Here is an 18,550-nt window from a genome sequence, read left to right on the forward strand (position 1 = left end):
CTAAAATTTATTCAGATTTCATAATAAAAATAACAATTTCTTTATTTAAGTGAGGTACAAAAAAATATTTGATTGTTCAGGAAACAAATCTAAGAAAATGTTTCTTAAAATGTATAGTTATATTATATATTTATCATCTTTCCTTTCTTTTCTTTTGAGGAAACAATTTTATTGAACATATTTTAATTATGTCTATATTTCAATTACAAAACCTTCTATATGTCATTGTAAAAGTGCCTAGAGCAAGGGCATTATACAAATAGTGGATGATAAAATAAAACTACGTGTCCCGGTGCTCGAATGTTGAATGCTGCGCTCCGCGTGCACTGCTTTTGCATTTGCTTTTGTTTTGTTTAGGTTGTTTTTTTTTTTTTGGTGGTGGTGCAACACCACCGTCACAAGTAGAAAGAGAGGGCAAGAGAGAAGAGTGAGGAAATCACTTAATAGGCAGAGGAATACAAGAAGGGAGCAAACGGGTGGGGAAATAAACTAAAGCGGCAGCAGCGTCAACTAATACCAGAGAATCGCATCGAATCGCATGCGGGCAATGGGCATGGTCATGGATTTTCGCCAGGCCTATGAGAGAGTCTCTGATACTGATTCTGTGTCCGGGCAGGGCCATTGGACTCGAGATTAGCACAGGATTTGCGCCTGATCAAAGACCAGAGAGAAAAGCCTAGAGAAAAAATAACAGGAACACCAGAGCAGAGCTCTAGCTTGGGCAACCAGATAACGACAACGGCAACGACAACGACGACACCTTGCAAGCCACAGGCTGTAGCTGAAGCTGATGCTGATGTTCAGTCTCGAGACTCAGCATCGAGACTCAGCCAGGCCACAAGTCGTGCAGGAAGCGAGTTTTATGCAGGCAAAAGGTTTATCACGTCTCTCCTCTCTCGCAGTCTGTCTGTTCCACTGTCCGTTCTTGGACTTGTCGTCTTGCGTCTGCTGCTTTGCTTGCTTGGTTGTCTGCTTGCTTCTAAAACCAGTTGCAGGTAGTTTAAAGTAAGCCCAAAGATGTGTTCGGTCATCTTTTGCGGCTCTTTTCGGCATGCCTTCGATGCCTTATAGCACATTTCCTCCTCTTCTTCTTCTTCGCCTTCGACGACTGCTGTTGCTGTTGCTGCTTTGTCTACTGTGTGCGCAACAGTCCAGCGAAGTCTGTTCGCTTTCGGCCTGTGTCCAATATTTTGTTTTGTGGCCCAAACCCCGCTCTTTGCCCTCGCCCCCACACACACAGCAAAACTCAGTCCGACTGTGGCCGTTTTTTCCATTTTTTTTCTGTACGCTTGTCTTGGCCAAATGCAGTGAGAAAAATTCGTAGAACTTTGCCTAGGATTAATTGGTTAATCTTGTTGTGTGTTTAAGTGCATAAATGGTTTCCCATTTCTTCGAAATAAATCATAAACTGATTAATCTGGCGTTTAGCATCGCATTTTTTATTACTCGAGCTGCTCGAGTGGAAATGGAAATGGTCGATGTAATTAGCGATCAATTTAGTGCTGCATCAGGCTGTGTTGCCGAACTTCTTAGTGTGCTGTTGTCACACTTCATAAACCACATTTGGACTCGATTGAAAAGTGTACTTTGCCCTAGCATTCGCTCTGCATTTGTTGAGAGTTCAAGTGGTTGCCCTCTGTTGCCAAACTTCACGCACAGTTCACAGTTTACTACCCAAAACGGAATGTATGACTGAAATGACACTTGCTCGCATTTCTGGTTAACTTCCTGGCACCTCACCTGCTTGTGCTGCTAACCAACGGCACACAACAAACCAAGAGACCATAAACAAAACTAGCCAGGCATCTGGCCCACACGGCATCTAACAAGTTCGACATTTGGCACTTAAATTTAACGCTTGATTGCATTTACAGAGTGCAGTGTGCTGTGCTCAGCGTGGACCGTTGAGTGTCGACTGTCGACTGACTATATATTAATATAAGTAAGCATTTCTGCTAGAGCTAGTGCAGCTGACTCTCCAACTCTTCGACTTCGACCCAAGACCCAAAGACCAGAGACTAGAGAACATGATGATTGCTTTCAAAAGCCAATCCAACGTCAACGACTCTATTCAAGCGGGCTCTACTTTAAGCCCATGGCCCATGCCGGCTTCATTCTAACCAGCTTTCTGCACTCGCCTTTCCCATTCTTTAGGGCTCAGGTTCTGGTGCTGGTGCTGGTACTGGTTCAGCTTGGGGGTCTCTCTCCTCCACTTGTGGCACATTTCGTTGTCGTCTTTATGGACTGCAACTTCCTTGTGCCTACTTTTTCTCTTTGCCTCTCCTCGCATCGCTACTTGGCGTCACTTAGCGTGTGCCACTTTTTTCCACTGGCTTCTTTTAGTGTTTACCCAACACTAAAGCCGCTGCACCACCGCCTCCCCTTCGTCAAAGGCCTTTAGAGTGAGCCTTATTGCTTGACTAGGCGCTGGGCGAGCAGCTTGTGTGATTGCATTTGCAGCCGGAAATGCCGTTTTACACGTGAATGAAAATATAATCGTAATATGAGTATGATGGATGCGACGTTGCCAAACTTCACTGGCTTCTCAATACAGCTGGCAAAAAGAAGTCATTACAACGAACGAACTCGTTTAGCAACAATTAATGTAAACTTTAAAAATTTCATACAAAGGCCAAAAAGTAAAAAATGCAAATGCAAATCAGAAAAAGAAGGCACACATTTTTCACAACTCTGCCGCGAGCCAAAGCAGCAAAAGAACAAAAATAAAACAACAGTTACCGCGCGCGCCAGGGATGTCGGAATGGGGTGAATCATTTGATAGAAAAACCACCCTGTCGTTACAAGCAAGTTGCAGAAATGCACAAGGCAACAAGGCACAAAAGGATAAAGGGACGTCAGGACGACAAGCTGATGTTGATGTTGACGTTGCGACGACAGACCGCACAAAAAGGGGTAAAAGAAAAAATAGAAAGCAGCTAGAGAGCGCATAAAGTGGACGTCAGGCCTATGCATAAAGGAGCACGGGCCCAGCGAAAGGTCGCCCGCCAGCCAAGGCATTGAACCCACAGTCGCAATCCTAGACTAGGGTTTAGTCTGCACAGCATTTGATTTTACCCATTACCCATTGCAAAAGTTAGTCCCCATGGTGGAAAATGTGTGTAGCAGGAAAAAGCGGAAATCTATGAGCCCATAAAGTATATTGTATGTATTTTTGATCACCTGATGCAAGTCATCGAGTGCTGAAAATTTGGCTATTTTAGAGCCGACTTTCGAGCTAGTCTGCAGTCTATTTAATTGCAATCAACATAAAAATGTTAGGCCAATTTTAAGTTTTCTTTTACAACTTTTAACACTGTTTTTAATTGCTAACCCAAATTTCGATTTTATAAATGGGATTGTGTTTGTATATGACCAATTTATGCCGATAATAAAAAAAGCAACATTCCAACGTATGTATTTTAAAAATAAATTGACTTTTGATTAAAATAACAAAAAAACGACATAAACTACACAGAAAAGGCCAAGAGAATCAATAATAAAAGTGTCCATAAACACAAACATATTTTAGTGAAAATTTTCAATCTGAACTTTTTAATCACGAAATAAACTGCATGTATGTATTATTATGTATTATTTTTAGCTATTATTTTCCACATTTAGCCCCTAAAATCTAGCTACTTTCTGTCAGCACTATTTCAACATTAATATTGGATTTACATATGCTATACGATTTGATGTTTCGATCATATTCAGACTTACCATACAACTCCGAAGGCACCGTAGCCAATTGGACGATCCGGTTGCACATCCTGGGGCACAGCTGGCGGCTGATAATATGGAGCCGCAGCGGCCAATATTGCGCTAGCGCCCTGTGGCGCACCACCGGCAGCACCACCCTGTACCAGTGACATCGATACGCTCATTGAGCTACGCGGCGCAGCAGCTGAAGAATTTGGGCAGCTGTTGCTGCTACTGTTGTTGCAATTGGAGGAGTTGTTGTTGTTGTGCTGGAGGGGATTAGCTTGCGTTTGATAGCTAAAAGGCCTTTGCTGCTTATTGTTGCTGTTGCTGTTGCTATTGTTAGTGCTAGTTGTGGTGGTGTTGCAATTGTTGTTGTTGGTGGTGGTGTTGTTGATATTGGTTTTGATCTTGGTATTGGTGGAGATGGTAGTGCTGATGTTTGGATGGGAGAAATGGTGTTGATTGCTCAATGGATGCCGCTTGGGGCCACTAATGGCCGCCATTCAATAGTTGCCCATTTGAATTTCTTAATTTTGTTGTTTTGATTTTCTTGCAGTTTAACACATTTAAAATACGAATATTTCCGGAATTTCTAGAATTCGTTGCGATTTCCGTTTTCCGATTTTATGCACTTATTTTAATTAATTTTGCTTGCGAGATTTTCTTGCAGTTGTTGCGTTTGTTGCTGCTGTGGCTGTAAAGAGAGAGAGGAAGAATTTCAATAAGAAAACGTAAGAAACTGGAGGGGAAAAAGAAACATTTTAGATATTTAGGCGCATTTTGATTTTTTTTTTTTTGGCAGTCTAAAAGAGAGCGAAAAACAGCACAAAGAGAACGCACAAAACACAAAAATGAAGAAAAAAGTGCCGTTAGCTGCGACCGGGGCGCGTCCGTGTAAGCGAATGTAAGTGTGCGCATGTATATGTATGCGTGAGTCTCAGTATCGGAGAGTGAGTGTGTGTGAGAGAGAGCGAGCGAGAGAGCGCGCAAACAAGACACAACACAACCAAACAACAAAATAAAAGTGGAGTATGAAGTTTTCAAGTGTTGTTTACATGGGAGAGAGCACGCAGCAGACAGTTTAATAAACTTGAAAATACAACGAAATAAAAAAAAAAGAAAATACAATTTAATAAGTGCTGCACATGTTTTGCAACAAACACACACAAAAGTCAAAATGAGAGAGCGAGACGACGGCGCTCTTTTCGGCCTCAGTCTCAGTCGCAGTCACAGCTCAGCGTCATGTCGCTCTGTAGCCGCAGCAGCAGCAGCGCTAGCGTCGCGCACTTGACACTTTTTGCGGACAGACGGACGGACGACAAGGCAAAAGCAAAATCAAAAGCAGCGCGCATAGAAAACAATGCACAACAAAAATGTGGAAGGGAAGATGCAATGAAATGAAATGAAGAATTTGCATTTCACATGGAATTTGTTGCCAACCTAATTGCACATTGTGTTTTTCACTAATGCTGCTGCTGCTGCTGTTGTTGTTGTTGTTGTATGCTCACCTTATAGAAATGCACAATTATTGAGAAGCAGCGGCTTATTGTTGTTGGTGGGGAGCTGATTTCAATAACTGCGGCGACTCTTCCGCATTTGTATGTATGAGTGCGTGCGTGTATGCTTGTGTTTGCGAGTGTGTGTATGTGTGTGTGCAGTAGCGTCGGTGGCGGCGACGACGACGACGGCAGCGACAAACGGCGCGGCTCGAAAGACAGACAAGCAACACAACAACAATATACGAAATTGTACAAATAAAATTCGAAGCTAACTAAAACGCGACGCGTACTGCGACTGCGACTACGACTAAAATGCAGTAAAATCTCACGAATTTGTTGTTGTTATTTGTGGTTTATTAACGCACACACACATTGATTTCAACACACAGACGACGGGCAACGACACACACAGAAAAGAGAGCGAGACCGACGGCAATCAATTTGAATTGAATAATATTTTCTTTATTTGTTGTGCATTTGTCACGTTTTGCTGAGAGAATGGAACTCTAAATTTTCTATTGCATTATCTTGCGTTATCACACTACCTTTTGTAAGTAGTTTGGATTTAGGTAGCAAAAAATTGAAATTGCTTTTGCAATACACACAGCGGATAAATATGCATGCATTAACTTTTTTCCTTTGCCTTTTGCATCAAACACACGCGGCGTCTTTTTCCCGATAACATGCGTGTCGTTTATGCGAAAGTCGTGATAGGACTGACAACAACAAAAATTTTCACTAAAGTGACTTTACACAACGGTGTGACCAGTCACCGTCAGTTGTGTGGATTTTCACGAACAGCTGGCCGTTGGCAACATGTTGCACGCAAAGTCAGCAACATTTAATAACGTTGTGATCCTTTGACGACAAGTTTTCTAAACAGTTAAATGGAAAATTTATTCATATTAGTTTATTTTAATGTGCAGTTGTGTCAATACTAGAATGTCTTTGGAAATATAAACAAATAAGTGTGACCCTACAAAACTTTGAAGTGTTACTAAAATTGTTAAATAACAGCGCAATGTTAATAACAGCTGTTGTCACGAAAAACAATTTGTTATTAGTATATTTTGGTATATTTGAAATTAAAACTGGTTTCAATAAAAATAAATGGCTTTAGCTGATCCAAAAGAATATTTTGCTCGGCAATAGATACTTCTAAGCAATTATAAAACACAAAAACATAATGTATATATACATATATAATTGAGGTGTAAAGATTTCAAAAACTATCGATAATAATCTAATGTAATCGATGTTTCTCAACCGCTGCTACTGTTTGTCACGTTGCTGGAATTTAATCTCAGGAATATGGCCAAAACCAGTGGAACTGTGGATGCAGTGAAGGAATACCTTACCGATCTCGTAGTGCCCCATCATCGCTGCAATGTCAACATCATACCTGATCACATTACCATGCTGCACGGCACCAAGAGCAAAAAGCAGCTCAGCCGCAAGCGTCGCGCCCACAAATCCAACACGCTGACCAGGAAACAATACGCTGAACTGGGCCTGAATACGCTTCCTAGGAAACAGTTGCGCTACGAACAGATGCTGCCACTGCACAAACTGTGGCGAGGCTATATACGCGAGCATCTGGATCTTGAAGAGGGCGACGAGGTGCCGCAAGTGCATGAGAAGCGCTACGATGAATTTAGCAAACAGTTGGTCAAGATGGATTTGCATGGCGCCAAGCTGCGTGTGCTGCAGTCCAAGTGTCAAACACTAGTCGGATTGAATGGTATATGTGTGATGGACACAAAGAATGTGCTAAAGCTGCTGGGTGAGGATCATGTGGTACGAACGGTGCCCAAAAGCGAATGCGTCTTTGGCCTCAATGTGGGCAACATGGAGTTCACCATCTTTGGACAGCATCTGACAATGCGACCAGCTGAGCGCAGCGTCAAGAAAATCAAGAATTACGTGGAGCCCTTCATGTAGCAAAGTCTCGAGGGAGTAATTTATAAGATGTTTATTAAGTTTGCTAGAAATATAGTTCCTAACTGTAAGAAAATAAATTCGAAGAGGTCTGAGTATTGTTTCTGAAATAAACTAACGAAATATTGTTCACAAGATTCACATTGCCAACTCCTATCTCAGAGATCAGCCTATTGTATGAACAGTCAGAAAAACATGTTTGTATAGATCGTATGTCCTTTTATGGCTTATAAAGTCTTGGTCTTAACACGCATTTATCTAACTTCAATAATAAGTCTTGTTTACTTTATAAAATCGCCGATTTTACGCCCCAGCCTCTCGAGGGCGACTGGAAATATTTATTAAATATATAATGTATCGTATTTTGTATATAGTATGTGTATAGTTATAAATGTTTTGTTTAATTCTTTGTGATTCGTTGGATAGATTTACGCCGCGGCTTTAGTCATAATGATGACAGCGGACGGCACCAGGCCGAGCACCTCAAGCGGTTTCTCATAGTCATCGTCGCCAAAGTGCTTACGCGGAAACGAAGTCATCAGGGCGAACGGTGTCTCGATTCCAGTCTTCACCTGGATGAAGACACGCACAGCGGACAGTGGTTCCTTCACATTGAACTCGGAAGTCAGCGTTGAACCATCCTGCAGTCGCACCTGGATGCGTGTCTCGGTGTATTCACGCGGCGGCGATTTAACACTTGTTGGCGATGTGACCGAAGTGGTGGTGGAACTGACCGAAGCTACGGCATCCGACAGTTGGGGACTGTCCTTTAGCTCTCTGCCAAGTAAAGAAAAGTAAGAAATATGTCTTGCAACTTCAACTATAAACTCACCTGGCTTTGCGTGCTGCTTTGTCAGCCTCGATCTTGGCACGCACGCGATCACGGGCAGCCTTCTCTTCTTCCTTTTCGCGCTTGCGTTGATCCACAATTTTCTTCATCTCGATCTCTTCCATGCGACGACGTGCCTCAGTCATGTCCTTGCCGGAGCGGATGCGATTGCGTTCGCGCTCCAGGGCATCGGCCTTTTCACGCTCCTCGCGCTCGACGCGCTTCTGTTTGAGTTTCTCTTCGATGAGAGCGAGCTGTTCCTTCTTCTCCTCCTCGGTGAGTGCTTTCTTCTCTTCGGTGGACTCGGAGAAATTGGCGTGTCCCGTCTTCGCGGCATGGTATTCAACCTCTGTCTGATCCTTTAGCACCTTGCCGCAATCGTCGCACTTTAGCGACTTAGCCACAGCTTCAGTTGCTCCGCTGCTGCTTGGTGCATTGTCCTGCGATGCAGTTGCAGCTGTAGCTGTGGCTGTATCGGCAGCCGGGGCAGCTGGTGCGGCGGCGGCGGCGGCAGCTGGAATCTCTTCATCACCATGAGCCAAGAGCCATTCCATGGCCATCTCGACTCCCTTGTGGCTGGTCACCTGCAAGGCATATTCACTGAACAACAAAATTATTTTTTTTTAAATGCCGGTGAAAACATAAATATTCGGTTACTTACACTCTCTCTTTGGGAAAACCCATGTCCATTAATGTTTGCACATCGCTCATATCTGTATCGTTTGCTGCGTTCGATTCTTGAAATAAGCTAAAACGTAAAATTTACGAAACTTCAACTTCTGTAATATTTTCTCGTTCAGAGTGACACACAAAAACAATGTCCCGTTGTTAGTGTTCTAAAACGCGATAAATTTGGCTACTCGTAACTAATTAATCGATTACAATATTTAATTAAAAGATTACAGTTAAAATATGCATTTAAAAAATGCAATTCATTTTGAATTCTTGCTTGAAATTAAGTTTTAAAACTTAAACTTTCACATATCGATAATTAACAGCTGCTGGAAAACAATACAAATATTCCGTTGCTGCAGTGTTAAACAATGCTGAAACACTGAATATATGAATTAAAATATTGATATTGTAAATGGTAATATAACGTTTATTGGAAATAAATTGCCGCTATAAAGTCGTTGTTTGTGGTATATTTCATTTTAATAGAGTTTAATGGTTATATTCTTGAATAAAGATTTTCGATACACTCAAGCAGATGTTTGTTATTGTTATCGAAGTTCTTGCAGCAGCAGCTGCCTGACAATTTCAGCTGGCGTCTGATTCAGCTGCGTTTTTACTACAAGGAAGCATCACAGAAAATGTCACCTCAACACAAAACCAAAAAAATAGTAATTAAAATCCCACGCCATCCATACATAATGGCGCAAGACGAGTTAAATTGCATAGATCGCGTGCAGATACGTAAATGTCGCGTCAACTTGGAGCGCATTAAAGGACACCAGAATCCATTAACATTAAAGAAGCCAAACGCAAAGCGATGCTGCGTTCGGGTTGCGCGTCTGCCAAACGTGGAACGCAATGAAATGTCCGTGACGCCAGCCAGTTCAATAGTCTGCTCCGATTTCGACGATGGTAACTGATAAGCATTGCTTTTTCTAATCTACATACAGATTGTGATTGATGTTTGTTTGTTTTTGCAGAATCCACACATGAATAACAATGTTAGCGGATGATGAAATACACTTGCTATGCAGAACAAAGACTTTTGACGAGACTCAATAAGAGCGTGCTGTCCGGGGATCCCATATTCACTGTAATATTATAAGAATATTTACACACATTTGTAATAAATTTACTTACTGTTTGCTAACAAATTTCAAAAGCACAACCGATTGACGGGAGCACGAGCTATCGATAAAGGTTGCGTTGCATGGGCTGCCATCTCTAGTCTTTGGCTGTCAGCTACAAAAGATATTTGAGAAAAATTTCCCAAAATTTTGTTCGTCAGTTTTTTTTATATTTCGGGGCTGCAAAACAATAACATTCCAGGCAGAGAAATTAATCATGAATTGGCACACGGGCAACATAGCTGAGGCTGTAGCCGAGTCCAAGGCCAAAGATGCCATCTTCGTCGTTTACATTGAAGGTAAAGCGAGAAAATGAAAAAAAAACATGAACTTTGCAACCACGTCATGTTGTCGATATCCCCAAAAAAGGGCACAGTCATTGTGCATACTAAATGTTATGTTTTCCCGATCACAGGCCAGGATGAGATGTCGGCCAAACTGGACAGGTTCCTTGGCGACTCGCGCGTCAGCTCCAAACTGATGACATCCGACTTTGTTGCAGTTAAAATACAAGGCGATAGTCCAACCTACGCTCAGTTCATAGCGCTGTGTAAGTAAAGTGCATTATCCGTTATACCCGGCAGTTAATTGTATAGAAGGGTATGAGAGGTAAGTAGCTATCGGTTGGGAAAGCAAAAGATATTAGCTAGTGCTTAATAAAAAAGCGAGATGAAATGCACTAAATTTATATGGTATCGGGTATTTCACAATCACACAGCTCTAGCTACTCTGTCTAACTATTGTCTAATAACCACTCATATCTTATCTTAGACAAAGTCGTGCCTGTGCCATCGATTTTCTTCATTGGTAACTCAGGCACACCGCTTGACGTGACCACAGGCATCATTGAGAGCGTCGAAGAGCTGGTGGCAAAAATCGATAAAGTGCTGCTGCTGGCGGGCAAGCAAACCAATCAGGAAGCATCTACCAGTAGTCAAATAGAGACTCCAGCTGCTGAACTGGAACGCAGCATTGCTGGCGAGGAAAAAAAGAAACAAGCACAGCAGGAGCAGCAATCAGAGCAGGAGGAACAGACGGAACAAGCAACAGAGGAGAGTGCATCAGAGGAGGGTTCATCGGAGGCACCTGCTCCCGAGCCCATTGAAACACCGGAACTCTCCAGCGATGCAGCCGATGAACCAATTCAGCCAGTCATTGCACCTGAGCCAACGTCGACCTCTTCGACAGCCGCCGCTGCCGCTGAGAAGCGAGCAGCTAGTGCAGCTGCTACGGCGGTGGCCTCGCTGATGCCAGTGAGTGTGCCGCTTGTGCCGCCTCAAGCTGACAACGGCAGCACACGTTCCCTGACTCAGGAGCCAGTGGACATACAGCAGCTGGTAGAGCAGAAGCGTGCGGAGCGACAGAAAGAGCAGCGACGTCGCGAGAAGGACAACGAGTTGCGACGACGTCGCGAGGGACGCGAATCGCAAGTGCATCAACAACAAGCCAGGGAACAGGAGCTGAAGAACATGCAGGTGAGTAGTTAGGATTGATTGAGGTTGCATTGTTTAGTAAGTTTTTTTAAAAGTTTTTTTTAGGTCACTTAAATCTAACTTCCACTGAATTTTAAGCTTTGGTAATATAGTTTTCAGCTATTTTGCTTTTAAAATCCTTACAATATCAAAACTATTTCAATGTCTCCGTGATTTCCAATAGTTTTAAACTATTCTGCTATTAATTTATTGACTAATTATAGCAATATAATTTATATTTAACCCTCTTCTATCATATAAAATCATTTCTGCAACTCTGGGAACAATTCCCAGAGCTCCTGAGCTAAAAGTTTGGGCTTAAACCTTTGCTCACTTAAATAGCCTAGTCTTGAATCTTTTAATCTCGCAAAAATTTTTCAACTAACATTTCTACACAATTACTAATTACAAAATCTAAACTATTGAAATATATCGACATTAAGGTTCGATTCTTATAACAATTCTTATAGTCCCTGAGCTAAAAGTTTAGGTTGAAAACTTTGCTCACTTCAATAGTGTAGTTTGATTGATTTATAATTATGTCCAAGTTTATATTTAAATTTGCATTCACTCTTTAACTTTAAAACTTTAAAAAATCTTTTTAATAGTATTTATGTGAAGCATAGAAAAAGAAGCTGAAGTCGACTGTCTAATGTTTGATCACATTACGTCGAATTTTAATAAAATTGGTTATTTCGACATTTGTAACTTCTGGGAATAATATTAAATAAGGAAAAATTTAAATTGGGGAAACTTAACTTAAATTCATGCCAATTTGGTTTTAACTTGTGAAAATAAAATCATTATTTAATTCTCTTATCAACTTAATTTTCTAATCTCTACTTCAACTCAACTCCTATTCCCCAGGAACGCCTACGTCGTGAGAAACAGGAGGAGCAGGCAGCACGGGAGCGAATTAAGGCACAAATCGCCGCCGATCGCGCAGAGCAAGCGAACCGAGTGGAAGCGCAGAACGTCAACACACAGTCGAACTCAACGAACACGGCATCATCAGCGCCAGCTGAGTCCACGCAGAGCAACAGCAGCTCGTCGGATGAGACACGTCTACAGATTCGACTACCAGGCGGCATAACACGCACCAAGGCTTTTCCCAGTGCTGAACCTTTGGCCACAGTGCGCGTCTATGTGACCAACGAACTGCTCGCTGGCAACAGCAATGTTCGCAACTTCAGCTTGGCCACGAGTTATCCGCGTCGAGAATTCCAAACAGAGGATGAGATTAAGTCGCTGCTCGAGTTGAATCTGGTGCCCAATGCGGTGCTGTTGGTCCTGCAGCGTGAGCAAGTCAATAGCGTTGTGCGCACCAGCAACAATCTGTTCAGCATTTTGTCCAGCGTTCTGTGGGCGATACTTACACCCGCAACGATGGCATTTGACTATCTGAACAAGATAGGATTGCAGCGCATACGACAGCGTTTCGTCCAGATGGTCTCTAATGTGGGATTCAAGACACCAGGACGCGCAGTTGACAACGATGTGGCAGCCGCTCAAGATGCGTAAGTTGAGCCCTTTTACCCATAGAGTAGAAGGGTATTATAACTTTGTAGGAAATGTATGTACAGGCAGAAGAAGCAATCTGCGTCCCTAAATATTTTCTTGATCAATATCAACAGTTGAGACTTTATAACAATATCCGTCTGTCTGTCCGTCCGCATCAACACTTAGATCTCAGAGACTATATGAGATAGAGATATAATGGGAAAAAGCATCTACTGCAATCTAGTTTTAGTTTCTTTGGTTGACAATCTTCTATATTTTGTACTTTTAAAATGTACTGATATTGATATACCAAGTATAACCTTCAGTGTAATTTAGTATTTTGGCTGTATATTTGTAGGATACAGTTTTATTATAGAAAAATGTAGTAGTTTAGTATTTTTGCAGTATATTTGTACGTATATAATGGCTTTATGGCTTTATCAAAAAAAGATAGCGGGTATCCCAGAGTTGAGCACACTCAATTGTACTATTCTTACTTGTTTAAATGTATTATCAATGGTATATTTAAAATGTATGTAGTACAGTATTGATATACCAAATATAGCGTTGGGTATAATTTTATATTTTTGCGGTATATTTGTAGAATATTGTCTCATTAAAAATGGGTAGCTGGTTTACCAGAGTCGACTACACTCAAATGTAGCTTTCTCAATTGTTTAATTTTATTATATACGGTATATTTAAAATGTATTTAGTACTATATTGATATACCAAATATACCTTTGGATATATTTTTCAATTTTTGCGGTATACTTGTAAAACATTATCTTATTAAAAATGAGTTGCAGGTTTCTCAGAGTCGACTACACTCGACTGTAGCTTTTTTACTTATTTAATTGTATTATCTGTGGTATATTATATTTAAAATGTGTGTATTAGTAAATGTAGTACTATATTGATATAACAAATATAGCTTTCGGTATAATTTAGTATCTAGTGGTATATTTGTAGATTATGGTCTTATTAAAAATGAGCAGCAGGTTTCTCAGAGTCGACCACACTCGACTGTAGCTTTTTTACCTGCTTAATTTATATATCGAATATTAACTAAACTATATTTTCCCTCTTCTAGTTCTGCACGTCGCAATATGGGCATGTTTACGCTGCAGTCGCGGCCACGTTCGCCGCCCCCTGCGTCGACGGCAGACGATGCCACCTCCACTTACAGCACCGATCCTCAGTATGAACCGCCCAACATGTTCTTCTCCCAGGGCGCCAGCTCACAGCAAAACAGTCAACGTGCTGGAGGCGGAGCAAGCTCTAGTTCTAGTTCCAATGCCAATTCTGGTGGCAGCTTTAGACGCTATGGTGGATCGAACATACGTCGACTGGCGGACACCAAGGATGACGACGATGAGAAGGCGACCTACAATGGCAACTCGACTCAGCAGCAATAAAAAAGAAGCAACACATCAGCTAAATTACATTAGCTAACGTTAGCTAAATATTAAATGATCTATATATAAATAATATCCCTTTTTAGAGCTCTCCCTCCCTTCCACACATATGTTATATTCTCTCAGCTTCAAAAATATGTAGCTTTAAATTATTATTATTATCTAAATAAATACGAACCATAATCAGAGCGCGGTGCCTGTATGTTATGTGTGTGAATGTTTAAAAAATATGATCCCTCAGAATTTGTGTTTATTTTGTAGCTTATAGAACATGCTTTCTTGGGGTGAGAATAAATGTAATTTATGGGGAAAATCAAATAAAAGTATTTCCTATATATGGTTGGAATTTAAGAATCATTTCAAGAACTGAACTTAAACAATAACTCCGAAAATTTGAAGCCTTGTTGAACTAATTAATAAAAATGCAATTCTATATCAAATTTAAAGAAAAATGTCAATGTATGTTTCATATTTTGTTTTTGATTAAAAACTATCGACAATTTACCATTATGATTATAAGTGTTTCATCAGTCATTAGAATTGATATTTTTACCTCACTTCTAAAAGCTATCAAAAATATAAGTTATGGGGGAAGTGACAAATATTTCTGTTGTCTTTATGATTCTTCAACAGGCTTTAAGACATATTGAATTTAATCAAAATATGTATCTTCTATAGCCTATAGAATTTACTTTCTAGGGATGAGAGTAAAAGTTATATATATACTTTATACTTTATACTTTATATATTTAGCTGAGTTTGATTCTCAAGATTTTATTATGGAGCTCTTAAAAATCATTTCACAACTTCTAAAAAATGTTAAGCACTGCGTTTAATTAAAAATGCAGTTGTGTAATATTCAAAGTATGCAAAATTTTGCTTTGTGTTTGCTCAATAACTATAAAGAAAATATTTTACATACCAGTATGTTTTTAAACTTCAGCCCTAATCGTTTCTATTTTTGTAACCTGTAGAATTGAAATTATGGGGGAAGTGACAAATATATTTGTTGTTATGCATTTGGATTTGTGGCTTATGGTTTCTCTAGTTGAAATTATGAGATTTCTTAAAAATCTTTCCACAATTCAAATAAAATTTCTATCTTTAATAGCCAGGAAAAATTACTTGCTTTATCAAGTAAACAAATGATTAATATTGTTGTTGTCTTGTAATCATTATATTTCTATACTTAGAAATCAAGTAGTAATGATTGAAGAGAAATCGTACATCGAACCCAACCCCATCAACAACTCCGGTTTTATACTAAATAACTTCAATAATCGCATCATAAAGTATGTTATCTGTGTGCCTTTTTTTATTCAGAAACAATCGAAAGACTGATGTGTAAATAATAAACAAATTTGTTCTAATTAATGTTAATAATAGATGCAATGAGTGCAGCGAATACTGCACATTGTCGTGATATGGTGGATCGGATCACAATCTCTATGTTGCATACACATACATACATACATACGTATGTATATACAACGTAGCCTCACATCAGCGATGTCCAATGCTGATGGCTCCTTAAATACTATAGAACAGATCGTTAAACATAAAGATTGAGTAAGCTCCGCAGATGTGGGTGAACTCTTCTCTTCTCCTCTCTTTTCTACACTGTGAACCAGATGAGGAATTGCAGCAACTTGTAGATGTTGACCAGCGGGAATTTCCATTCCTCTTTACGCTGCAGGGGCGGCACCAGACTTGGATAATGCACCGGACTGCTGATGTGGCAATTGGTGTTGACGGTACCGCCGGGATATTTGATGGCCGTGAGATCGCCCTGCATGACGCCATCGCAATCCATCAGTTCCAGCGATTTGTTGAAGCATATGCGTATCTCGGCTAAATAGCTAATGCTCGTCTTGCTATCGTAGAAACAGTGAATCGATGGATTCTTGCCCAGTCCCCGCACAATTGCATTATTCAGCGCAATGACCGTGTTATTGGAGTCGGGATGAATGCCAGCGGCGTCGAGAACGCGTGACATGATGAAATTCTCGCGCCATTTGAGACCCTGATTAAAGTACTTGTATTCATCGTCCAGCTCGGCGAGCACAGCTGCACAGGTGCCATGTTTCAGCCACTCATGTTTCCACAGCCACTCCTCGGACGAGGCGCCCTCCAGATCCGGCCAATAAGTGTTCAAACGATCCAGTATTGCTTGCAGCTGATCGGGATTGAATTCCGCCGAACGGTTGCAGAAATTGGGTCCAATGCGCTCAAATTTTGTGGGCCAAATGCCGTGTATGGTCCAGAACTCCTTCTGCTGGGGCAGCACACATTCGTGTGAGGGATTTTGCTCCCTCCAGTGGTAACAGGTGGTCACGGGCCACTGCTGTGTAAAGATCAGCACATCCCATTCGTGGTCATTGCGCCGCTCTAACTCATTGCCATAGGCATAATCATCCTCCTTGTCATAGTCATCATCATCATCAAAGTCTGCAGCCGTTGGACGCTTCAGTGGCTGCTCCACGGAACTACTCGATTCATCTGATGCGTTGGCCAGTGCAATACCCGAGTCCGAGATGTCTTCGAGCAGGCTATCAAAACAAAAACAAAACAGAGATGAGAGCGTGAGTAATCCACATTTGTTGTTATTCTCGAAGGTCAAAGAATAGATGCATCGCAAGGGGAGGGGGATAACCTTGAACTTGCTGCCATCGCAAGGGCGTTTATCGGGATATCGATTAGTGTGCGCTTTGTTAAGTTTTGCACTAATCTCGACCAGCTGCAAAGTTGTTTTGTTGTTATACTACGACGTCTTGCGCTTATTGTTTTTGTTTTCTTTGGTTGCCGCCTACGCAAACAAACCAGAAATTTCGCAGCTCTTTTGTTTGGGTTGCCTAACATTATTTTGTTTATTATTATTTCATGAGTGTCGCTTACCTCAGTGGACTCGCTTTTGTCCAACTAATGCTGCATATTAAAATCGTCAAAAGACCCAAATATTGTTGTTGTTTCTGCATAATTTTTTTGCTGAACTCTCGTTTTTTTTTTGTTTTGAATAACGACGCGTAAGCACTATTTCAACTATGACGCATTTTCACATGCGGGCAACCGCAAAAACTATTTATAATATGTAAAGCGGGCACTTATGCCTGCTTTTCTATTGTTGTTCCGATTTAATTGCGACAACTGCATTCAGGGGATTGACTTGTTTTGTTATAAATCCTCTTGTTTTTGTTAGAGGTGTAGAAAAATGCAAAGTTTAATCGATATATCGATGACTTATTTAAAAAAATCGATTCTTTGTGACAAAAATCGATGTTTTTTTGCGACATTTATTTATTTATTTATTTATTTTTCAAAGAATTTATTATTTTAGATAAACGTAGTCTTCTTTTTATTTAAAAAACAATCTCTCTTGGATTTGTCGGTATGCGACTGCTAGCAATATTTCTAATGCGTCGACCGTTAAGATATACTAAAATGTAGGCATTCTGCGAACTGTCACCTGGTTACACCTATAGAAATTGCAAAAAAAAAGTGGCGGAGTGCGCGTAAAAAGAAGCGTTTTCTAAATAACCGCGTTTCGCGTTATTTAATAAAATCTTGATACCGTTTAAAGTTGTTTTATGCCATTATTCGTGTTCACTTAGGGAACTTTTTCTAAAACTGAAAACAGACTTTAAATTGGTTTACATAAAAGTGAGTGGTGCACAAAAAAAAACTAACGGTAAATGTTTTGGAACTATACAGTATTTTTATACTAAAAAGTATTTATTACGCGTCCTCCGGTGTCACTGAGGTGTGTTGTCCGCTCTGCAACACTGGCGACATTCGGTGCACTGTTAATAACAGTCGTGTAATAACAGGTGCAAAAGATAAGTGTTATTAAATACGATTTAATGTCATCGATAAGTGTCCTGATGTACATCGATATTCGATTAAGCCGCGTTATTCAAACTCGAATAACGATAGGTTCGCAGGCAAGTAATACTTTGTACTTATTTCTCAGATAAAAAACCCGACCATTGCAATTGTTATATTTATTGTGAGTTACTCAGTGGGATTTCCGACACATAGTCTGCTGGCTTTTGTTTTGAAATCCAAGAAATGAAAATAAAAAATCACACTCACTTCTAGTCAAAGATAAGATGCAACTTTTTAGTCAGAGGCATAGAAAAAGATGCACACACACACACCGATAAACAAGCGCGCCTAAGCACTTTAATTAGTGACAACGATAATTACACACATTTTGTGCTGGCACAATTGCGCTATTTTATCTATGAAATGACAAACATGACAAGTAACCAAACACCAAACGACTTCTGTTGAAAACTCAATGACTACTCCAACTACACAGCCACAGCCACAGCAACACAGCAATGACAAGGCGAACAAGAGGGAGCAACAATAGTGTTTTTGCTACTGAAAT

General features: G+C 40.6%; 6 protein-coding genes across 8 annotated transcripts in view; 3 read left to right on the forward strand and 3 right to left on the reverse strand.

The window, feature by feature from the left end:
* LOC132788619 (serine/threonine-protein kinase NLK2) overlaps window positions 1-5,929 on the reverse strand; it is a 97,820-nt gene extending 91,891 nt beyond the window's left edge. For 2 of the 3 annotated variants that reach the window (XR_009632639.1, XM_060796112.1), the window contains exons 1-2: window positions 5,211-5,929; window positions 3,721-4,396 (exon numbers count right to left, since the gene is read on the reverse strand). Coding sequence is in view for 2 of the 3 variants with exons in the window: in XM_060796112.1 (XP_060652095.1) it covers window positions 3,721-4,205 (485 nt within the window). In the remaining variant the exon portion in view is untranslated. The remainder of the gene's footprint in view (window positions 1-3,720; window positions 4,397-5,210) is intronic. The other variant, XM_060796113.1, reaches the window with a different exon arrangement.
* Window positions 5,930-6,444: 515 nt separating this feature from the next.
* On the forward strand, window positions 6,445-7,441 carry LOC132789122 (ribonuclease P protein subunit p29). Its single transcript, XM_060796905.1, has one exon. The coding sequence runs from the start codon at window positions 6,513-6,515 to the stop codon at window positions 7,140-7,142; it is 630 nt and encodes a 209-aa protein (XP_060652888.1). The 5' UTR covers window positions 6,445-6,512; the 3' UTR covers window positions 7,143-7,441.
* Window positions 7,434-8,795, reverse strand: LOC132789121 (UBX domain-containing protein 1). Its single transcript, XM_060796904.1, has 3 exons — window positions 8,630-8,795; window positions 7,972-8,568; window positions 7,434-7,916 (listed from the first exon to the last, which is right to left on the reverse strand). The coding sequence occupies exons 1-3, from the start codon at window positions 8,677-8,679 to the stop codon at window positions 7,568-7,570; spliced, it is 996 nt and encodes a 331-aa protein (XP_060652887.1). The 5' UTR covers window positions 8,680-8,795; the 3' UTR covers window positions 7,434-7,567.
* A 395-nt stretch (window positions 8,796-9,190) lies between these two features.
* LOC132789123 (uncharacterized) lies at window positions 9,191-9,797 on the forward strand. Its single transcript, XM_060796906.1, has 2 exons — window positions 9,191-9,555; window positions 9,624-9,797. The coding sequence occupies exons 1-2, from the start codon at window positions 9,282-9,284 to the stop codon at window positions 9,638-9,640; spliced, it is 291 nt and encodes a 96-aa protein (XP_060652889.1). The 5' UTR covers window positions 9,191-9,281; the 3' UTR covers window positions 9,641-9,797.
* An 81-nt stretch (window positions 9,798-9,878) lies between these two features.
* Window positions 9,879-14,348, forward strand: LOC132789120 (UBX domain-containing protein 4). Its single transcript, XM_060796902.1, has 5 exons — window positions 9,879-10,069; window positions 10,186-10,320; window positions 10,542-11,245; window positions 12,110-12,759; window positions 13,836-14,348. The coding sequence occupies exons 1-5, from the start codon at window positions 9,988-9,990 to the stop codon at window positions 14,158-14,160; spliced, it is 1,896 nt and encodes a 631-aa protein (XP_060652885.1). The 5' UTR covers window positions 9,879-9,987; the 3' UTR covers window positions 14,161-14,348.
* A 1,109-nt stretch (window positions 14,349-15,457) lies between these two features.
* Window positions 15,458-17,352, reverse strand: LOC132791713 (ribonuclease T2). The gene is made up of 2 exons (XM_060800743.1): window positions 17,056-17,352; window positions 15,458-16,709 (listed from the first exon to the last, which is right to left on the reverse strand). Exons 1-2 carry the CDS (start codon window positions 17,133-17,135, stop codon window positions 15,776-15,778), a joined length of 1,014 nt encoding a protein of 337 aa, XP_060656726.1. The 5' UTR covers window positions 17,136-17,352; the 3' UTR covers window positions 15,458-15,775.
* Between the last annotated feature and the right edge of the window lie 1,198 nt (window positions 17,353-18,550).

The sequence above is a fragment of the Drosophila nasuta genome, chromosome 3, assembly GCF_023558535.2.
Source record: "Drosophila nasuta strain 15112-1781.00 chromosome 3, ASM2355853v1, whole genome shotgun sequence".
NCBI classification, from domain to species: Eukaryota; Metazoa; Arthropoda; class Insecta; order Diptera; family Drosophilidae; genus Drosophila; species Drosophila nasuta.

Coding starts and splice junctions, on each gene's coding strand:
- LOC132789122 (XM_060796905.1), top strand. CDS start 6,513: ATGGCCAAAACCAGTGGAACTGTGGATGCAGTGAAGGAATACCTTACC.
- LOC132789123 (XM_060796906.1), top strand. CDS start 9,282: ATGTCACCTCAACACAAAACCAAAAAAATAGTAATTAAAATCCCACGC.
- LOC132789120 (XM_060796902.1), top strand. CDS start 9,988: ATGAATTGGCACACGGGCAACATAGCTGAGGCTGTAGCCGAGTCCAAG. Junction 10,321..10,541: donor CGCTCAGTTCATAGCGCTGT/GTAAGTAAAGTG, acceptor ATCTTATCTTAG/ACAAAGTCGTGCCTGTGCCA. Junction 11,246..12,109: donor AGGAGCTGAAGAACATGCAG/GTGAGTAGTTAG, acceptor CCTATTCCCCAG/GAACGCCTACGTCGTGAGAA.
- LOC132791713 (XM_060800743.1), bottom strand. CDS start 17,135: ATGCAGAAACAACAACAATATTTGGGTCTTTTGACGATTTTAATATGC. Junction 16,710..17,055: donor ACAAAAGCGAGTCCACTGAG/GTAAGCGACACT, acceptor TTGTTTTGATAG/CCTGCTCGAAGACATCTCGG.
- LOC132789121 (XM_060796904.1), bottom strand. CDS start 8,679: ATGAGCGATGTGCAAACATTAATGGACATGGGTTTTCCCAAAGAGAGA. Junction 8,569..8,629: donor GGTTTTCCCAAAGAGAGAGT/GTAAGTAACCGA, acceptor TTTGTTGTTCAG/TGAATATGCCTTGCAGGTGA. Junction 7,917..7,971: donor AAAGCAGCACGCAAAGCCAG/GTGAGTTTATAG, acceptor TTTACTTGGCAG/AGAGCTAAAGGACAGTCCCC.